At 40.6% G+C, this 19,694-nt stretch overlaps 1 protein-coding gene across 1 annotated transcript in view; it reads left to right on the top strand.

Annotated features, from left to right (window-relative positions):
• heatr1 (HEAT repeat containing 1) overlaps positions 1-19,694 on the top strand; it is a 78,743-nt gene that overhangs the window by 53,059 nt on the left and 5,990 nt on the right. The window contains exons 33-41 of the mRNA XM_060939483.1: positions 1,931-1,983; positions 2,061-2,184; positions 3,718-3,858; positions 4,120-4,421; positions 8,151-8,301; positions 8,510-8,668; positions 8,910-9,044; positions 10,051-10,155; positions 17,199-17,367. Coding sequence (XP_060795466.1) covers positions 1,931-1,983; positions 2,061-2,184; positions 3,718-3,858; positions 4,120-4,421; positions 8,151-8,301; positions 8,510-8,668; positions 8,910-9,044; positions 10,051-10,155; positions 17,199-17,367 — 1,339 coding nt within the window. The remainder of the gene's footprint in view (positions 1-1,930; positions 1,984-2,060; positions 2,185-3,717; positions 3,859-4,119; positions 4,422-8,150; positions 8,302-8,509; positions 8,669-8,909; positions 9,045-10,050; positions 10,156-17,198; positions 17,368-19,694) is intronic.

Raw genomic sequence — 19,694 nt, 5'->3', positions numbered from 1 at the left:
GACCAATCGCAGCTAGCGATTTTGCATTGAAATATGGAATTGTCACCTTCAGGTTCTAAACCCATGGATTCATGTATCAATGCTCATCTATCTATTGTTACATAAATCATATTTTTTCTGATTACTGTTATGTATTTATATATTTCTTCATTTAGAAGAGTACTGGCTACTGTAGGAGAAAGATTTCATAAGCTACACACATGGAATCGGCTAAGCAGGGTTGTATATACATTTAATGTGTTTGACAGGTCCCAAGATCTCAAGCCCTGACACGCATATCCCTTGATACATGTGAAGTAAAATGTAAAGAAAACGTGACCCTTGGGCGCTGTGTGAGACGGCTGTCTCTCCAGTAGCTCTGTAGTTTTTAGCTCCTTAAACCTCTTCTTTTTCCACCTTTTTACTTTTCTGCTCTTCTTATGAAGACATAGTGTGTTTTTCTTCATATCCCATGGATATTTTTAACTTTAACATGCAACCAGGAGCCAGTTTTCTCGCTTATTCGAGAGAGGAGCTGCTGGCCCTGAAAACAATGGGACGAGCCAGGATACGACACCCCATCCCGGCCGAGCTGAGGAGGAAACCTGGGGGCTGCAAAGCCGGGGCTGAGCTAAAGGCTAGGCTAGCGGACAACCGGCGGCGCTGCAAACCATCCCTTCCCTCCATTATCATGGGGAATGTGAACTCGCTGCCGAATAAGGTCGACGAGCTATCCGCACTGAACAACCAGCGGGTTTACCGGGAGAGCAGCTTATTTATTTTTACGGCGACATGGCTAACACACCTTGTACCGGATGCTAACGTGGACCTGCGGGGATTCACTGCTGTGAGAGCCGACAGAGACACTAAAGCATGCGGGAAAGGCAAAGGTGGGGGACTCATCATTTATGTGAACAACCGCTGGTGTAACCCGAGACATTTCTCCGTAAAGACAGTCTTCTGTTGCCCGAACTTGGAGCTGCTAGCATCACCATCTGTGTTTACGTCCCTCCGAGGGCAGACGCAGCCGCTGCATGTGAGGGGATTCATTCTGTCACAGCAAGGCTGCAGACACAGCACCCTGAGGCATTTATGATCATTTCTGGGGACTTTAAACACGCTACTTTGGACTCTACTTTGGCTGCTTTTTACCAGGCTGCAGACTGTATCTTTTTAATTTCCCTGAGGGAACCCTTCCAAAGGGATCCATAAAGTTCTATCTAATCTAATCTAAGTAAGTGTGTTCTCGCCCAGCGCTTTCGTGTTATTTACTTTTGTGTGTCGATAAATAACATTATCCGTGTACCACACAAACACAGGAACACCTAATTTAGAGTATAATCTCTCTTATTTCTTACCCTGGCAACAGTAAACTTGTGAATCGCCGATTTTTCTTGGTCTTTTTCTCGGCTCTGCTTTGGTCCTTGGCTTCCGGGAGTCTCGCACGAAGTGCTCCCATTTCTCTCTCGTTGTCCGGTCTTTTGGAAAACGATGAGTACTAATCCCATCAAGATTGGTGTTGCTACACCCTCCTACGATACATCTGTTAACCATTTTAATAATTACATGATAACGTTGAAGAAATTTGCAGAAAACCACCAGGTCGTTTTCTCATAAACAAACCAGCGCTGACATACGTAGGATTCAGAAGGAGGCGTCCCGCACATGACGTCAGGAAAATCAATGTTTGCCGGGAAATCCACATGCCAAGTTTTTTCAGAGGCAGACGAATTCGCCTCAAATGGCTTGATTTCAACTGAATTTTTCTGGTATTGCACAAGGTAAAAAAAAAATTGCGCAAAATGTGACAGATATTTGACCAAAGTTTAATATAAAATAGGAGAATTACATTGATCTTGCTCCTGAGTTTACCCGTGATATGCACTTTAAAGTTGTTTAAAACTAACTACAACTTTATATTCAATTAATTTTACTAAATGTGCTAATTTAGGTGGCTGATTGTGAGGATTTAACTGAAAGATCTCTGCAGGAGCTTCAGCAAAGGTTAGTGTCTGTCAGAAATGATTTTCAGTGTGATAAAACAATTCTGCTATAATCATATTATCATGATGGCTTTCTAGCCTGTTGGAGGAGAACCTGCGCTACATCCACAGTGTGGCTCTGTGTGTCGAGGAGAACTCTGACAAACCCACAGCCAAGTTTTGGAGAGCACTGCTTACCAAGTCCTATGATGTCTTAGATAAGGTATGGTCAGATCATCACAGAAACCTCCAGAAATGTTTTAAGCATAAACATTTTAAAAATAAACATAAAGTGGATTATGTTATGACCCAAGCACACACCTGCTGACCTTTTTTGTACAAGTTTATCTGTATGTTTAAATGCATTTGTTAGTATTTGGTGCCATTTGCCTTTTAATTGCTTAACTTGAGTCAAACTCTTGGGGTAGCCTGCCAGAAGTATTCCAGCAATATTTTGCTGGAAGTTTTGCCCATTCCTCCTGATGGAATATAAACGTACCTCAGTCAGTTTTATGGGTCTCTTTGCTTGTGTACACAATTCATTCACTAATGCCGCTTTTCCACTACAAACGCGGCTGAGTCGGGCTGAGCCGAGTCGGGCTGAGCCGTGCCGTGCTGAGTCGAGCTGAGTGGGGCTGTTGGAGTTGCATTTCGACTACAACCGCGCTGAACCGTGCTGGCTGGAAGTGGGTGGACACATTGGGTGGAGTTAGCGAAAGTGGGTGGACGTCACGTGATGTCGTTAAGCAGCGCAAACAGTGACATCAGTGAGCTTTTAAGCGGTAGTCTCACGACCCGAATAGTAAACAATAAACATGGAGGACATGGAGTCGTTAGTGTTGCTGGTCTTGGTTCTGTGGCTTGTTGTCACCGACAACGCCAACAGATACTGGCAAGAGCGTATAGATGAGGCGAGGCGCATAAGGCTTCAGAAATTCTCGTAATTCGTAATTCTTCTCCTTCCGGGTTTACGGTGTTTACAGATCCCAGCGTGCTCGCGGGGCGTGTGTGGGCATGTGAGGACACTCCTCCTCACCAATCAGTGCACAGGGGAGTGTCTGCTCACGCCCCTAGCCTCACTCTGCTCGCTTTGGCTCGCTTCAGCCCTACTCCAAAACCGTGCGAGTTTTAGGGGCTAAGCAGGGCTGAAGCGAGCTGAGTCGTGCTGTTTTTTGGTAGTCGAAATGTGAGCCGTGTCGGGCTGAAGTGAGCTGAAGCGAGCTGAAGTGAGCTGAAAAAGGGTAGTGGAAAAGGGCCATAAATTTGCTATGAGATTCAGGTTAAGACTTTGTGATGCCCACTCCAATATGTTCACGTTGTTGTGTTTAAGCCAACTTTAACCAAGCTTTGCAACACTTCTAGCTGATGTCTTGAGGCTTTGCTTTTAAATATTTTTAAATAATCCTCCTTCCTCGTGATGGGCATGACTAAGTAGATATCCTAATTGACTTCCTAAATGAAATGAGCAGTAACATGAAATGTATAATTGTGAAAATTGCAGTGCATGTGCAGTGCGTTTTATACCTTATGGAAGTGATTTGTTAAAGGACTATATTGAAAATAGATAAGCGGCTACAGATGATTGATTGATTGATTGATTGATTGATTGATTTATTTATTTATTTATTTATTTATTTATTTTATGCCCCCGCATCCCAGGAATACTGGGATTGACAGGTCTACAAGCATGTGTTGGGCTGGGAATATTCAAGGGGGGTGTGTGTTTGTGGTTTCAAGATCCTTGTGTTCTCTGAAGGTGAATGCCCTTCTCCCTACTGACACTTTCTTCATGGTGGTGCGAGGCCTGATGGGTAATCAGTTGCCATCAGTAAGGAGGAAGGCAATGGAGCTGCTGAACAACAGATTGCAGCAGAGGACACGGTGGGAGGAGCAGCAGGTGCACACCTACATTAACTTCTTAGTCTTTAAGGCTGTAAATTCATATTCAGTAACTGCCTCATCCTGGTCAGAGTTGCATTTTTTTTTTCTTTTTTTTTTTTAAATCCATATTTATTAAACTGCTTAAATGAATGCATTTTGTGGACAATTAAATTCGCAATATGTGATGTTTCATGTGTATTTTCTCCAGGATGAACAGTTGACTGTAGTTGTTTTTAGAAATAGTTATAGCAGTTGTTTGGGCCTTTCTCTGTTCAAGGTGGCTGTGCTGTTGGAACTTATTGATGACCTTTTGAGCATTGCGGGTCGGGGTTGTGGCCAGACTGGAGGACAAAAGGAAGAAGAGCAAGCCATTAACAGGCAGACAGCCCTCTACAGCCTGAAGCTGCTGTGCCGCAGTTTTGGCAGCCACCACCAGAAGGCGTTCTTACCTGTACTGAGTAGGACCATAGAGTTAGTGGCAAACCCCAGGGAAGAGAAAAATGTTATGAGCAGTGCTTTGCTCTGTGTGGCCGAAGTCACTAGCACACTGAAGGCCCTTGCCATCACCCAAGTACACAGGTACAGTGAGAGCAATAAAAGGATAGATCCAGCAAACAATCCAGACTGGAGCTTTTGCATTTTTCCCTTAAATCTCAATCTGCATGATACATTTTTAATGCTTGGCCACTTTTCATTATTGTTCTTTAGTATAGTTCTTTGGTACTTCAGAGAGCAATTGAGTCAGTTCTCAAACTCTAACTGGGTTAAGTTTTGTGTTGATGGTACAAAAGAATCAAAAGTTTTTATGTGCTGCATCCAAATAACCTCTCAAAACAAGTATAACTTTGTTCTATTGAGCATAATGCACTTCTACACGCTAATAAACACAATGTCGAAATAATTCTCCTCTACCAAAGAGATAACAAAGAATACACTGTGCCAGTGCTTCATCGATAAATGCTAACGTTTAACTTTATGACCATTTTACATTACAGGCGTTTAGCAGACGCTCTTATCCAGAGCGACATACAGCATACCCAGAGCAGCCTGGGGAGCAGTTAGGGTTTGAGTGCCTTGCTCAAGGGCACTTCAGCCATTCCTGCTGGTCCAGGGAATCAAACCAGTGACCTTGAGGTCCTAAAGCTGCTTCTCTAACCTTTAGGCCATGGCTTAGACCTTGTTACTCCTATAGAACAACTTGTTTTTTGTTTTTTTTTTGTTAATTATCTATCTATCAGTCAATTCATCAATCAACAGTCTCTTGTAATTAGGGCTGTTGCTGTACCCCAAAGGGACCAAATGAAAAATTCAGTACCTATTTTCAGTACTTTGGACAAAAATAACATTAAAACAGATTACTTAAATGAACTTTTGAAAAGAAGAAGGTATAATGAGCAAACAATTTCTGAATCTGACTGGCTTCTCCATGCACTTCGTAAAACTGGTTGTACTTCATATAAGTAGATAACAGCAGTGCCCCATGCAATAAATGCCTTAACCTAGTAGCTGCAATGTCAGGTAATGTGTCAATGAAGCATTTGATTAAACACATGATTTAATCTCCGTCAAGATAAAGCTTTCAAACATGTGAAGAGTAGCACTGCTCTGTTGCTGCCAGAGATTCTCTAATCTGGGGACTGTTTTCTGTGTGAGAATATCAGAAAGCAAGTTAACATTTCGTTCAGTGTGTGAACACCATTTAGATTCAGCAGCTAACACACAAACTAGCATTTATTAGCTATATGCTTTTTTTCCTAATTGAGTCCTATGAATTATGCCGTTTGCAGTTTAATTCAATTTAAAAAAGTATTTATGTAGCACTTTTAACAATGGACATTGTCACAAAGCAGCTTTACAGAAATACAAATATGGATTTAGATCTCTACTAATGCAACAGTTGCAGAGATCCCAGGAGAAACCTCGAGAGGAACTAGAACCCATCATCATCTGGGTGGCACTGGATAATGAGATTGAGTCATCCACAGCTGTGTAGTATAAAGTCAGACAGTATAGACCCCGTCGCATGTTTGTAAACAAACCGACCGTTGCCAGGATGCACGCGCAGCCTGGACCCAGAAACAATGGCGCTGCCCATAGCCCGGCATTATGAGCTGTCAGATTATGCTAAACAATTGTCGTTATAAGATCGAGAATGCTACATAAATAAGTTAACTCTAACAAGTGGACATCGCCTACCGGATCCGTATTTAATTAAAGAGTGGACGGACGATGTTAGTAAGTTCCCTGGTATACAATGGCCAGATATATACTCGTACCTTATTGACAAGACTTCAGTGTACACCCACGAAAAACTTCGTGCCTACAAGTCTTTAGACGCATATGATTATGTGTGGGCATGTACAACTTGATTAACAATGGGACATTCAAATTCATTTTGTTTTAATCAAATTATGCCAGTGATGTGATGGCAATGTGGCTTTAGCTACAACAGCAAATACCAACACTAAACAGCAATTTGCAGGAGGTAATGGCATGAAAGGAATGATAGTGTAAAGAGTGCGGCTAAGAGAAATCAGAGCTGCTTAAAAAGCGAGAGGCAGAGACCAGAAATGAAACTGAACGGGGCGGGAGCTAGGTTAGAGCAGTCAACGCAAGTTGGCATTTAGCGCGAGGGCACACAATTTTACCTTTCCATCCTTGCTTTAAAATTGTGATTTTCGGCATACACAAATAATGATGGCACAAAATCTGGACTGCTTGAGTCAAGCGAGACCTCTCCTACAAACAAAATTGCATGCAAAGCTAAGTTAACATGCTAACAATATTCATTACATTGTGTAACTATGACCCAGCTAATCAGACAAACGTTACCAAAGTATTTTGCTACATCAATAAACGAAGACTAGAAAGAATAAAAAAGATTTAATAAATAGCCTGATCTTACCTGTGATGAAGTGGGCACTGCCAACCCGCGCATTTTTGATAGTGCTTTCATCCCAGTCTACACGTTTGATGGCTTGTAGCCATAGACGTCTGCGATTTTTTTTTTTTTGGAATGGGTGAGATCCTGCTGGAATTCTGTACATTTTAACCCCATCACTGCTACGATTCTGACACCCGACAACACAACTAGGCATTTCTGAGTCTTTTTTGGGTCCAGGCTGCGTGTGCAATTTCCGCTTGCGTATGAATGACGTTTACTGCGAAGGGGTCTATAGATTGTATTGAAATAATCTTAAGTATGAACATCAGAGTTGGTTTTAGAGTTTTTAGCATCCAGCTGAAGTCATCCACTGAATAATGAATGCGATTTGAGCAGAGACTGTTTTCAGTTAGTGCAAACTTTAGACTGTCCAAGTGAGACCAATCCACAGGCATCTTCAGTGTGTCCATGTAGTACGTAGTGTAACAGTGCCAGCGCCGAGTGATTCTCAGGTGAAGGAAGCTCCAAGCAGTGCTTCAGGATGGGATAAAACATTTTGATTTCATTTTGTAGGTGGGGTTTCTGACCATTGTTTATTGTTTGAAACAATGGCATCTATATCATTTTGGTATCTGTATTGAACATTTTCGATTAATATCCAGCACTGTGTGTATAACTATATTATATTTTCTAAATGTTGATTAATGAAGTGTTAGAAGTGAGAGAAGACATACTCACTGGCCACTTTATTAGGAATGCCATACTAATACTCAGATTCAGTTCTTCATGGCATGCATTGCCAAGACATTAGAAATCTAACTTTGAGATTCTGGTTAGGGCTGGGCAGTGTTAGCTTGCAAATGATTGGAATGCCTCCATTATTTTTATTATATTTTACTTACACACACACACACACACGGTTCGACAAGTTTTCTGCTTACCAAAATTGTAAAGAGTGGTTATTTGAGTTACCATGGCCTTCTTGGCAGCTCAAACCAATTTGGCCAGTCTCCTCTGACCTCTCATCAACAAGGCTGCCGAACGGTCACTCACTGGATGTTTTTTTGTGTTTTGCACCATTCTGTTGTGTGAAAATCCTAGGAATGACCAGGTACACAGATGTTCCTTATAAAATGGCTGGTGTTTTCAGGGCTTTAATTTGTATTGCCCTGAAACGCTTCGGTTTTTATAGTGCAATTCTAATTTTAAAAACTGAATCTCTTCCCTCCTGAGGCAGGGTGGGTTTATTAAAGGGCAGGTCATTAAAGTCTACAAAACTTACCCTGTATTTAGTCTTCATTTTACTTGCAATTTTTTTTTTATTAAACTTTAGTGACTTCTATTTATCTTTTCTCCTTTTGTCTAAACTCACTGATCATTATTTTGTGTGTGTGTGTGTGTGTGCACGCGCATGCACTGGTCAGGTTAATGCCGGCAGTTATACAGGCTCTGAAGGAGCGCAAGGATCTTTTCTCTACAGAGGTGTATCTGTTAAGTGCAGTTACAGCCCTACAGAGAACAGCAGAAACTCTCCCTCATTTCATCAGCCCTTACCTTGAGGACACTATATCACAGGTATGAAATATACGCACTTGTATACAAACTTCCCTAGATACACTTCACTGATGTATGGATTGAACTCCCTGCAGGAGCACTTAATCTACAAATAATAGATTAATTCTTCCATTATTATATTCTGGTGGCTATTTCACATAATATGCAGCATTGCATACAGACTATCGTTATTTTAAATTATCTACTGCTGTCTGCCTTTGTGGAGCAGGTGGCGCGCCTGACACGGGTTGCTGAACGTCTCTCCACCTGCCCTCAGCTGGCTGTTAGACTCTCCTCCCTGAGTTCCACGCTCGCAACAGAGGTGCCACCCAGGGTTCTGTTGCCCACCCTGGCAAGATGCTATAACAGCATGGTGGACTCTCAGCAGGTTTGTGTGGTTTTTTTTTTTTTTTTTAATTTTTTTTATATTGATTTGATTTTATAACCTAACGAAAAGTTTCATCATATTATCTGACTTTTAGTGATAAGTAAATAGCTTTTGTTTCATGTTTTATTAATCTGGAAACTAATATCCATTAGATTTCTAAACTGTATCTTTGAAGTTTGTGTTTAAAAATGTGATGACCTATTGCAGTACAAAATCACATATGTCCTTTTCGCTGGTACAGAGCTATCTTCGTCCTCTGATGAACATCCTGAAAGAGCATATTGGCCATATGGAAAAGGATCAACTCAATTCCCACCAGTCAGAGCTCACCACCTTCTTTCTGTCAGCTCTAGACTTCCGTACCAAACACTGTCAGGTAAAATTCTTTCTGAGCATAAATTTAAATCCATCATTAATGATTAAAAAATGTTAGTAGTTCTGGTGCAGAAGCTAATGTGAATTGTACAGTAATGCCACACTCACAACCCGCTGTAAGTGTTTTGGACACGCACGGGTCGCAGGGTTTGGTAACTCGCAGCCGTGCCGCAGGGTTGCGGTGAACCTGGGGGAAAGTTTGGGGGAGGAGTACGGGCAAAGTACATTGCATTCGGTTGCATTCGGCAGAGGATAAGAGAGAGGAAGTGATTGGGAAAAGACGGGACAGAGGCTATGGCCTCTGCCCCCTTGCGTTCTGACATCAGTGTTCCTGTATTAGCAAAGCCAACATCGCTTCGTGCTGCTCCTCAGCTTTTATCATCTGCCTATAAAGGTCCAACTCCCTCAGTCGGTGTGGCGACAGCCATCTTCTTCCCTTCTACAATGCTACATGATCGGTTCCTTGGTTCCTCCCCCGATATATATACACCCAGAGTCTTGCCCCTCGGGTCGCGTACGGGTCGCATGTCCTGCATGCATGCCACACATAGGGGTAGAAAGTGACATGTACTTCTGTCTTGGGGGCCGCACAAATAGCAAGTGTGGAATGCTTGTGTAGTACTTCTGAGGCACGTCACTCGTACAATGACCGAGCGTCACTCGTGCGTCTTACTGTCATCGCAGAAAGCCCCTACTAGCCGTGCTGCTGACTTGGTTCAGGCATACAAAAAGAGTACGGGTCCTGTATGTAGTGTATGCATTCTTGATTTTTTCGCAAGACCTGTAGAATTTGCATGTGCAGGACCAAAAGTCTCTACAGCCAGTCTGCGACCTTCTACGGCGCTGAGCACACGCAAGTGTCGCGCAAGTCTCAAGCACGGGGTTTTGCCAAATTTTTTACCATAGACCGCCCATAGTCGCACGTACAGTGGGTTGTGAGTGTGGTTTAAGTGTAGTTAGGATCTGATATGGGACTATGGTGACTCTTACACCTTGTGTTTGGACAGGGAGATCTAGAAAAGACAGCTGAAACTGAGGGTTATGTCATAGACTGTCTTCTTGTGATGGTAATGAAGCTTTCTGAGGTCACATTTAGACCACTGTTTTTCAAGGTAAGTGGAAACCCCACAAGCTATCTGTCAATCTTACAACCCCAAATCAGAAAAAGTTGGGATGGTATGCAAAATGCAAATAAAAAAAGAAAGCAGTGATTTCTAAATATAATTTGACTTGTAGTTCATTGCAGACAGTATGAGCCCAATAGATTTCATTTGTTAATAGACTTCCATTCCTGCATTTCAGACCTGCAACACATTCCAAAAAAAAAAGTTGGGATGGGGCAATTTAGGGCTAGTAATGAGGTAAAACAATTAAATAATGATGTGAAACAGGTGATTGTAATCATGATTTGGTACAAAATCGGTATCCAGGAAAGGCCTAGTCTTTGAGGAGCAAAGATGGGCCAAGGATCTCCAGTTTGTCAACAAATGCATGAGAAAATGAGTGTAATGTTTAAAACCCTCCTGTTGTGTTGTGGGTCAAATTGACCCATTTTAAAGTTAAAAAATCTTTAAAAAAAAAATAGTTAAAAGTATTTTTTTTCAGTATGAAACTACTGCTGCTTGGCTTAATAAGTGAAATCAGCATATAAAATGAAAATGGTTCGTTTCACATATTTGCAAAACAAGTGGGTAGAGCAACTTCCACTACTGTATAACCCAGGCCCTAATGTCTCAGTGGATGAAAGGCTAGTGGTATTCAGAGGTCGCTGCCCATTTAGGCAATATATGCCTTCCAAACCAGCTAAATACAGCATAAAAATTTGAGCAGTATGTGATGCAAACACCAGCTATGCATTGAACATGCAGGTTTACACCGGAAAGCTGGTTGGAGGAGCCCCAGAAAAGAATCAGGGTACGAGGGTCGTGCTTGATATGGCACATGGTCTCAGGGGGCACAACATAACCAGTGACCATTTTTTCACAAACTACAACTTGGGTCAGGAGCTTCTAAAGAGGAAGCTCACGATGTTCGGAACGGTCTGAAAGAACAGGGCTGAACTCCCTGCTGAGCTGCTGGTAACCAAGAACAGGGCCCCTCAGTCTTCCATGTTTGCCTTCACAGACACCACAGCCCTGGTGTCTTACTGCCCCAAAAAGGGGGAAAATGTTGTGCTCATGAGCACTTTGCACCCACTGGGCAGCGGAGGTAAATGAGGTGCTTTCAACCTGTGTCAAACAGCAAAAGATTATCCAAGCTAAATTAACAGACCTGGAGTCCCAATCCAGACGTAATAACATCTGCGTATTCGGCGTGCTAGAGGGCGAGGAGGAAAGCTTCGTATTATCATTCATCACAACTCTCCTCAAACATGAGATGCAGGATTTAGATTTGAAAATTCAGCGAGCGCACCGTTCCCTGGCGCAGAAACCCGACCCGAAGACCCACCCAGGCCGATAATTGTCAACTTCCAGGAGTTCACTACCAAGGAATTGGTGTTAAGGGAGGCCTGGAAAAGGGGCAAAATACTGCATGGCAGCAGGGCAATTTACTTCGATCATGACTACACGGCTGAGATCGTTAAAAAATATAACGAGTATAACACAGTGAAGAAAGCACTAAAGGGGAAAGGAATCCGTTTTCAAACGCCTTACACCAGCATGAGGATCTACTGGGACACCGGGGTCCGAACTTATAACAGCGCAGAGGTGGCATGGTGAGAGCTACAGAGACGGGGATATGAAGCAGAGCCGCCACAAGTGAGGGAGCGAGAGCCCGCCCTGGACACACGCTTGGCTGATCTGCTTGGATGGGAGTGGAGAGAAGACTGTCAGGGGGACGCCGCATCCGCCGCACAGAGAGTGAAGAAGAAACTGCAGGAGTTCCAGAGAGATAACACAGAGGAAAACACCTAAGGCTTCTCTGCTACGCTCTGACAAATAAGTTTGTGGTAACTTTATAATGTTTGAATATTTCATTTGAATGACCCTTTGGCCACATTGTTTAATCATCTTATATATGGGAAGAATGGTTTCAGTTAGGACATATGTTGGACTCATAGGATGGTGATAGTTCTTTTGCCAGACTTGACAACCATCTCTAATATTGGGCCCTCTTCTGATAAGAGGCTTTACCCTCGACCTTCCAACAGGGTCACTCAGAGTGAGATAGACCTCCTCCTTACCTGGAGGTCTACGTTTTCTTATGCTCTCTTTTGTAGCGGACTGTTACTGTCTTTTTTTTTCTTCTCTTGGGGGAGACCAATATTTCATGTGATATGTATGGCAGGTCACATAACTTAAAGATCGTATCTTTGAATGTAAATGGCCTAAGAAATCCAATTAAGAGAAGCAGAGTATTCGCAAAGCTAAAAAAAAAAAAAAGATAAATCACAGGTTGTAATGCTTCAGGAAACACACATGTCGAATGACGAACACAATAAGTTGAAAAGGTTTGGATACTTAATTCTTTTTACAGCTCTTGTAAAAATAGTAGAAAAAGCGGAGTGCCTATTCTAGTGTCTAACTCTCTGAATTTTGAGCTAATTAAGGAAGAAGGAGGTAAAGAGGGGAGGTACATCATAGTTAAAGGAAGACTTGATAATGTCCTGGTCACATTTGCCTGTATATATATGTTCCTCCAGAAAGTGATAGAAAACTTCTCACTCTGCTCTTTGACACAATTATTGCTTTAAGTGAAGGGATATTAGTCTGTGCTGGAGACTGGAACACAACTTTGAATTACTCAGACACGACTAGCAAAAAACAACATAAATCGCATATGTCAAAAAATCTCAATATCTTAATCAGAGACTGGTATGCTTGATGTCTGGAGGAATCTCCATCCTCTTGAGAAGGACTTCACACATTATTCGGCTACTCATCGGATACACTCGAGAATAGATTATTTTCTGATGAATATCTCAGACGGACATAAGGTGAAAGAATGCTCTATAGGAACAGCAGATCTATTGGATCATAATGCAATCTATTTAGCTTTACACTTAAATGACGGACGTAAAAACATTTATGGAGAATGAATATCGGAATCCTGAATAACCAAACAACCGTGAATGAAATAAAAAGAGAAATTAAGGATTGTATTGAAGATAACAAGAATAGTGAAATAGAACCAACAATAATTTGGGATACAGTTAAAGCAATTATGAGAGGGAATCTGATCTCAAGGACAGCTTACATTAATAAGATGAGGAGAATAAGATGTGATAAATTAGAGAAGGGGGCGGCACGGTGGTGTAGTGGTTAGCGCTGTCGCCTCACAGCAAGAAGGTCCTGGGTTCGAGCCCCGTGGCCGGCGAGGGCCTTTCTGTGTGGAGTTTGCATGTTCTCCCCGTGTCCGCGTGGGTTTCCTCCGGGTGCTCCGGTTTCCCCCACAGTCCAAAGACATGCAGGTTAGGTTAACTGGTGACTCTAAATTGACCGTAGGTGTGAATGTGAGTGTGAATGGTTGTCTGTGTCTATGTGTCAGCCCTGTGATGACCTGGCGACTTGTCCAGGGTGTACCCCGCCTTTCGCCCGTAGTCAGCTGGGATAGGCTCCAGCTCGCCTGCGACCCTGTAGAACAGGATAAAGCGGCTAGAGATAATGAGATGAGATGAGAAATTGGAGAAGGAATTGAGAAAATTAGAGAAACAAAAACAAACCGACAAAGATATAAGATTAACAGACCAGTTAAAAGAAGTTAGAAAACAAATGGATGCAATGGTGGCTGATGACTTGGAAAAGAAATTGAGATTTCTAAAACAGACTTATTACGAATCAGGCCCAAAAGCAACAAAGGCATTAGCAAGACGCCTTAGAACTCGACAAATTAAAAACTACTATATTTAAGATTATAGACCCATTTAAGTAATGTAGTAGTACTCGAACCTCAGGGAATAGAGAACTGCTTCAAGGAATATTATAGGACATTATACTCACAGCCAGACCTAATAAACGAGGAATCATTTGATAAATATTTGTCATCACTGGATCTTCCCTACATAGAAGTACAAAACAAATCATTGTCCGCCCCAATCACAAAAAAGGAACTAGATAGCACTATCAGTAATTTTGAAAAACAGTAAGTGTCCAGGGAGTGATGGATTCCCAAATGAGTGGTATAAGGTTTTTAGAGAGGACTTTGCACCCACTTTGCTGGAATCTCTGAATTGGACTCTAAAATATGCTAGAATACCCCTGTCATGGAAAGAAGCAGTGATATCAGTGATACCAAAAGAAGGCAAAAAAAAAAAGTTATGCGAATCTTATCGGCCAATCTCCATATTGAATGTAGACTATAAATTATTTACTTCCATAATTTCTAAAAGACTGGAAAATCTTCTTCCAGACCTAATAAATGAAGATCAAACTGGACTCATTAAAGACCGACAAACACAGGACAATATTAGATGTACACTACACATTATAGAACAAGTTAAAAAACAACATCTGAGTGCAGCCTTGATCAGCCTCGACGCCGAGAAGGCATTCGATAGAGTCAGCTGGCCTTTCCTCTATAAAGTACTGGAAAGATTCGGCTTTAATAACCAATTCATCAGTTGCATAAAAGCTTTTATAGCTACCCAACTGCCAGGTTTAGGATAAATGGCTCTCTGACAGGCAGTTTCAAACTTTACAGAGGCACACGACAGGGCTGTTGCCTTAGTCCCTCCCTCTTTATATTATTCATTGAACTGTTAGCCCAAGATATTAGACAAAATCATGAACTGGAAGGGATTACTATGTCAACAGAGGAACATAAGATGGGACTATTTGCAGATGATGTCATCACTTACTTAAAAAACCGAAACTTAACATTCCCTAAACTTTTGACTACTTTGGAAAGTTTTGGACAGATGTCAGGGTACAAATTGAACATCACAAAAACACAGGTACTCTGTTCAAATTACACACCAAATAGCAAAATCAGGAGTAAATATAAACTAAAGTGGGACACAAAATGTATAAATTATTTAGGTGTAATAATCACACAGAACTTAAACGATTTGTATGAGACTAATTATGGTACTTTAAACAATAGAATTCAGAAAGATATAACACAATGGTCAACATTAATATTGGATTTCAGTTCAAGGATAGAGGTGATTAAAGATGAATATATTACCCAGACTACTGTATGTCTTTCTCTCACTTCCTGTTAAAATCCCAGAACCCCAGTTTGCATCATGGGACAAGCTGATATCCAGACTCATCTGGGCAGGTGCAAAGCCAAGGGTAAAATTCAAAACTCTTCAGCTAGATACAGAACAAGGAGGCCTAGCCCTGCCAAACCTAAAACAATATTATTACGCATCTCAATTGAGAGAGATTGTCTACTGGTGTTCCCCAACATACCAAGCAAAGTGGAAACATATTGAATTGAATGTAAGTAGATTGCAACCCCCTGCTAAGCTAGGGGGAAAAGAACATATAGACCATGAGGAAAACAATACTATTATAGGAGACACTTTGTAAACATGGTTTGAGATTGTCAAGAAAAACAATATGGAAGGTGACAACAAACTACTAATATGGCCTTCTCAAACACCCAAGTTTGGTCCTGCACAGTCAGATGACACTTTTATGAAGTGGAGAGAAAGGGGAATAACAGCTGTTTGCACACTAACTGAAGGGAAAACCTTCAAAAGCTTCAAAAAAGAATTTGACTTAGAAAACAAAGTTTTCTACCGCCATCTACAGCTACGACACTTTTACAACAAAGAAGTCAATAAGTACCCATCAGCAGATGTTAATGAGATGATCATAATTCTAACAGATGCTTATAAACAAACTCCTCCAAAGATTGTATCTAAACTTTTTATAGAGGTTTCCAAAAATGTAATGGAATTAATTCATTATATGTTAAAGTGGGAACAAGAATTCAACATCACAGTGTCTGAGAGTGACTGGCATTCCATGTGTCGCACACAACATTCTTCAACCAATTCTAAAGGATGGCAGGAATTTGGCTGGAAGAATCTTATACGCTTCATTATTACTCTACATATAAAAGGTAAACAACCACAATTAGAACAGAAATGTTGGAGGGATTGTGGACATATGGATGCTGGTCACTCACATATCTTTTGGTCCTGTGCAAAAAATACAACTGTTTTGGAAAAATGTTGTTCAAATAATGGAGGAAATATTAAACCAAAAAGTACCGATGGAGCCCTGGATTGTGTACCTCGGGCTAATACCTGTGGGGGCAATAGAAAAGACTTACCTCTTTAAAATATTGATACTCGCTATTAAAAAAGCCATGACAAGGAACTGGCTGAAATGCAACACCCCTCCAAGACTAAGACAATGACTGGACATTGTCGAGGAAATATACACCATGGAAAAACTGACTTTTTGCCTAAGGGTCAGAGAAGGGGACTTGGAACAAAAATGGCAGAAATGGACTGCATTCAAGGACAAATCCCAACCCTGACTGACTTGAAAGGAAAAATAATATAAATATGGATCATCTTCCCCAATTTGTTAATTTGTTATTGTTCTTGATTTTTTTTTTTACTTATTTTATTATTTTTAAATAACAAGCAGTACAGGATAAGTAAAGAAAAAAAAACCCAACACATTCTGCACACATTACAAAGGCATGGCTGTGGACGAAGAGGGTGCCTGTTCCCTCTGTCCCCAGTAAAGAATGTGTGGTGAATTTTGAAGTGAAAAATATAACAATGATGACCCTGTACTGTTGCACACCTTAAGGATGGTTTGCAGGAACAATGGGACAAAGTAATACCTGAAATGCTTCATGTTCAGTCCTAAACATCTAAACAAATTGATCAGTTAATAAGTGTTTTCTGATTTGAAGTTGTACTAAATTGATCAGTTAATTAGTGTTGTGCGAAGGAATGGCAACATTACAAAGTGGTAAATGCTTTACCGTCCCAACTTTTTTAAATTTAACTGTTGCAAGAATCAAAATTAAAATAAGCGTTTATTTTGAATAAAATAATAAAATTCATGAGGTAAAACATCAAATGTGCTGTTGTATTGTTTTGAGTGCAGTACAGGTCAAAGATTCTTTACAAATCATTGTTTTCAGTTTTAATTTCAATGTCAACATACGTTTTCTGATTTGAGGTTGGACTAAATTGATCAGTTAATTCACAAACTCAAAACAACAACCTTTTTTGTGGCAGCTTTTTGACTGGAGTAAGACAGAAGGAGCACCCAAAGACCGAATGCTGACCTTCTGCAGGCTGGCTGATTGTATCGCAGACAGACTGAAGGGCTTGTTTGTTCTATTTGCTGGGCAGCTGGTGAAACCATTCTCCAACCACCTCCACCAGCTCAATACTGCTCATACTGGTAGACAAATCTTTTTTGTAGAGCCACTGTTTGTATTGTTTTGTAGGAGTTTCCTCCATCCCATCTTCCTTTCTTGTAAAATGAATGAAAAAACTGTAAACATGCTGAAGAGTGAAGCTAGTGTAGTCACTGGGAGACATTTTCATTCAGTTTAGTCTTTCCTAATCATAACAGAATACTTATGATTCCATTATATACTTATGTTAAAACTCCATTATAATTAATTATACTGATGTTCATAATGATAATGATGAATCAGTGTAATGCCCTGAGAGCTCATGGTCCTGTGAATGAGCATAACACTGTGTTTTATTAATTCTACCTAGAGCCCTGTTTATTGCTGGATTTCACGTGACGTTACATCCGCCTCATTAGTTATTCAAAACTTTAGCTGGTGGTCTACCAAAGCTCAGTTGACAAAGCGTTTGCACGGAGAAGGTGCATTGCTTGTATGAAAAATTGCCTTACGCTTACGTTGTTTTAGGTTGTTCGAATCGATCAAACCGTGAAACTGAAAAGTTTCTTCAGGGTTCCTGGTGAACTAATAAAAAAAGGGTGAACAAACACAGGATTTCACGAAAAAACTTTGAGAAAGGTGGCTTTTGAACCCCGCACTGAAATCGAAGGGAGCAGAGTCGAAGCATGCTCGAGTTTGCAGTGATCACTTGGTGAAAGGTTTGTATATCCCTCTCAGCTATGTCCTTAGTGTTTTCCAAGTACTTTTCTTGCCATGTGTCATTATTTTACGGTACTTTTTTTTTTTAAACTCACGGAGTGCTAAAGTTCCCACCTGTTTCTTTGTTTACTCCTCACAAAGTCCATATGCATGAAGGTCGTGACAAAATTCTTACCCAGCTATACAGTTACAATCCGCCGTGATCACTTCTCCAAGATCCAGGTCTTTAACTCTTTGCCCCTTAAAGCAGTTGCTACAACCACCCTTGTATACCCTGGTGAAAAAAAAAGTACTTTTATTGTATTTAAAGTATATTCATATTTTCAATAGTATATTGAAAATGTACTTACACAAATTGTACTTTTTGTAAATATATAAAAAGTATACTAACATCACGCTTTCACACTAACACTTTTAACACACTTTAAAATAATTATACTATATTACACTTTATAGAAATATATTATACTAAAATATACTTTAAGTGAAAGTTGTGTAATTTCTAAAGTGTACTAATTTTTAAGGTACTTATAATACAAAGTACTAATTAAGCATATATTAGTACATATAAAGTCATACTTAAAGTATACAAAATATACTTTAAGTTGCTCCACTTTAGCACATAAAAGTACACTAAATACACTTCAAGTTGCACTTTTCTGCAATTTAATTACAATTAAAATATATTTAGTACAAAATTAGTTGTTCCAAAATAGTATGCCTCAAGTTAACTAATCATAAACACACTTGAAGTATATTGATGATTAGTGTGGCTTCAAGTACACAAAAGAAAGTATGCTAAATTTTAGTACACTTAGCACATTTATTTTTCACCAGGGTGTGTGTGTGTATGTATATATATATATATATATATATATATATATATATATATATATATATATATATACTGTTCACCCTTAGAACATATGTACAAGAAAAAAAGTCATCAAATGTTGTCATTATAGTGCATACACGCCGGTGTCATATATCGTCATTATGGGTTATACACGGGGTCGTCATATGTCATCATTAAAGGGGTTTCTGATTATCTTTGTGAATGATTTACCTGAGAGATAAGAGCGAACACAAGTGAGAATCAAGTGAACTGTTTGTTTACACTTCAACTTGCAGCGCTTCATTGTAAAGACGTGAACAAAAAGGGCGGCACGGTGGTGTAGTGGTTAACACCGTTGTCTCACAGCAAGAAGGTTTGGGGTTCGAGCCCAGCAGCCGGTGGGGGCCTTTCTGTGTGGAGTTTGCATGTTCTCCCTGTGTCTGCGTGGGTTTCCTCTGGGTGCTCCGGTTTCCCCCACAGTCCAAAGACATGCAGTTAGGTTAACATGGGATGGCCTTGGGCTGAGGTGCCCTTAACTCTTTACCCCTTAATGACAACATATGACGACCCCGTGTATATCCCTTAATGACGACATATGACGACCCCGTGTATATCCCTTAATGATGACATATGACGACCTCGTGTATATCCCTTAATGACGACATATGACAACCCCGTGTATATCCCTAAATGACGACATATGACAACCCCGTGTATATCCCATAATGACGACATATGATGCCTTGTCAAAACCTTGTCTTTAGACTTTTTTTTTTCTTGTAAATGTTCTCAGGGTGAACAGTATATACATATACA

This window comes from Neoarius graeffei, chromosome 14 (assembly GCF_027579695.1).
Source record: "Neoarius graeffei isolate fNeoGra1 chromosome 14, fNeoGra1.pri, whole genome shotgun sequence".
NCBI classification, from domain to species: domain Eukaryota; kingdom Metazoa; phylum Chordata; class Actinopteri; order Siluriformes; family Ariidae; genus Neoarius; species Neoarius graeffei.
This window is presented reverse-complemented; position numbering and strand designations above follow the sequence as displayed.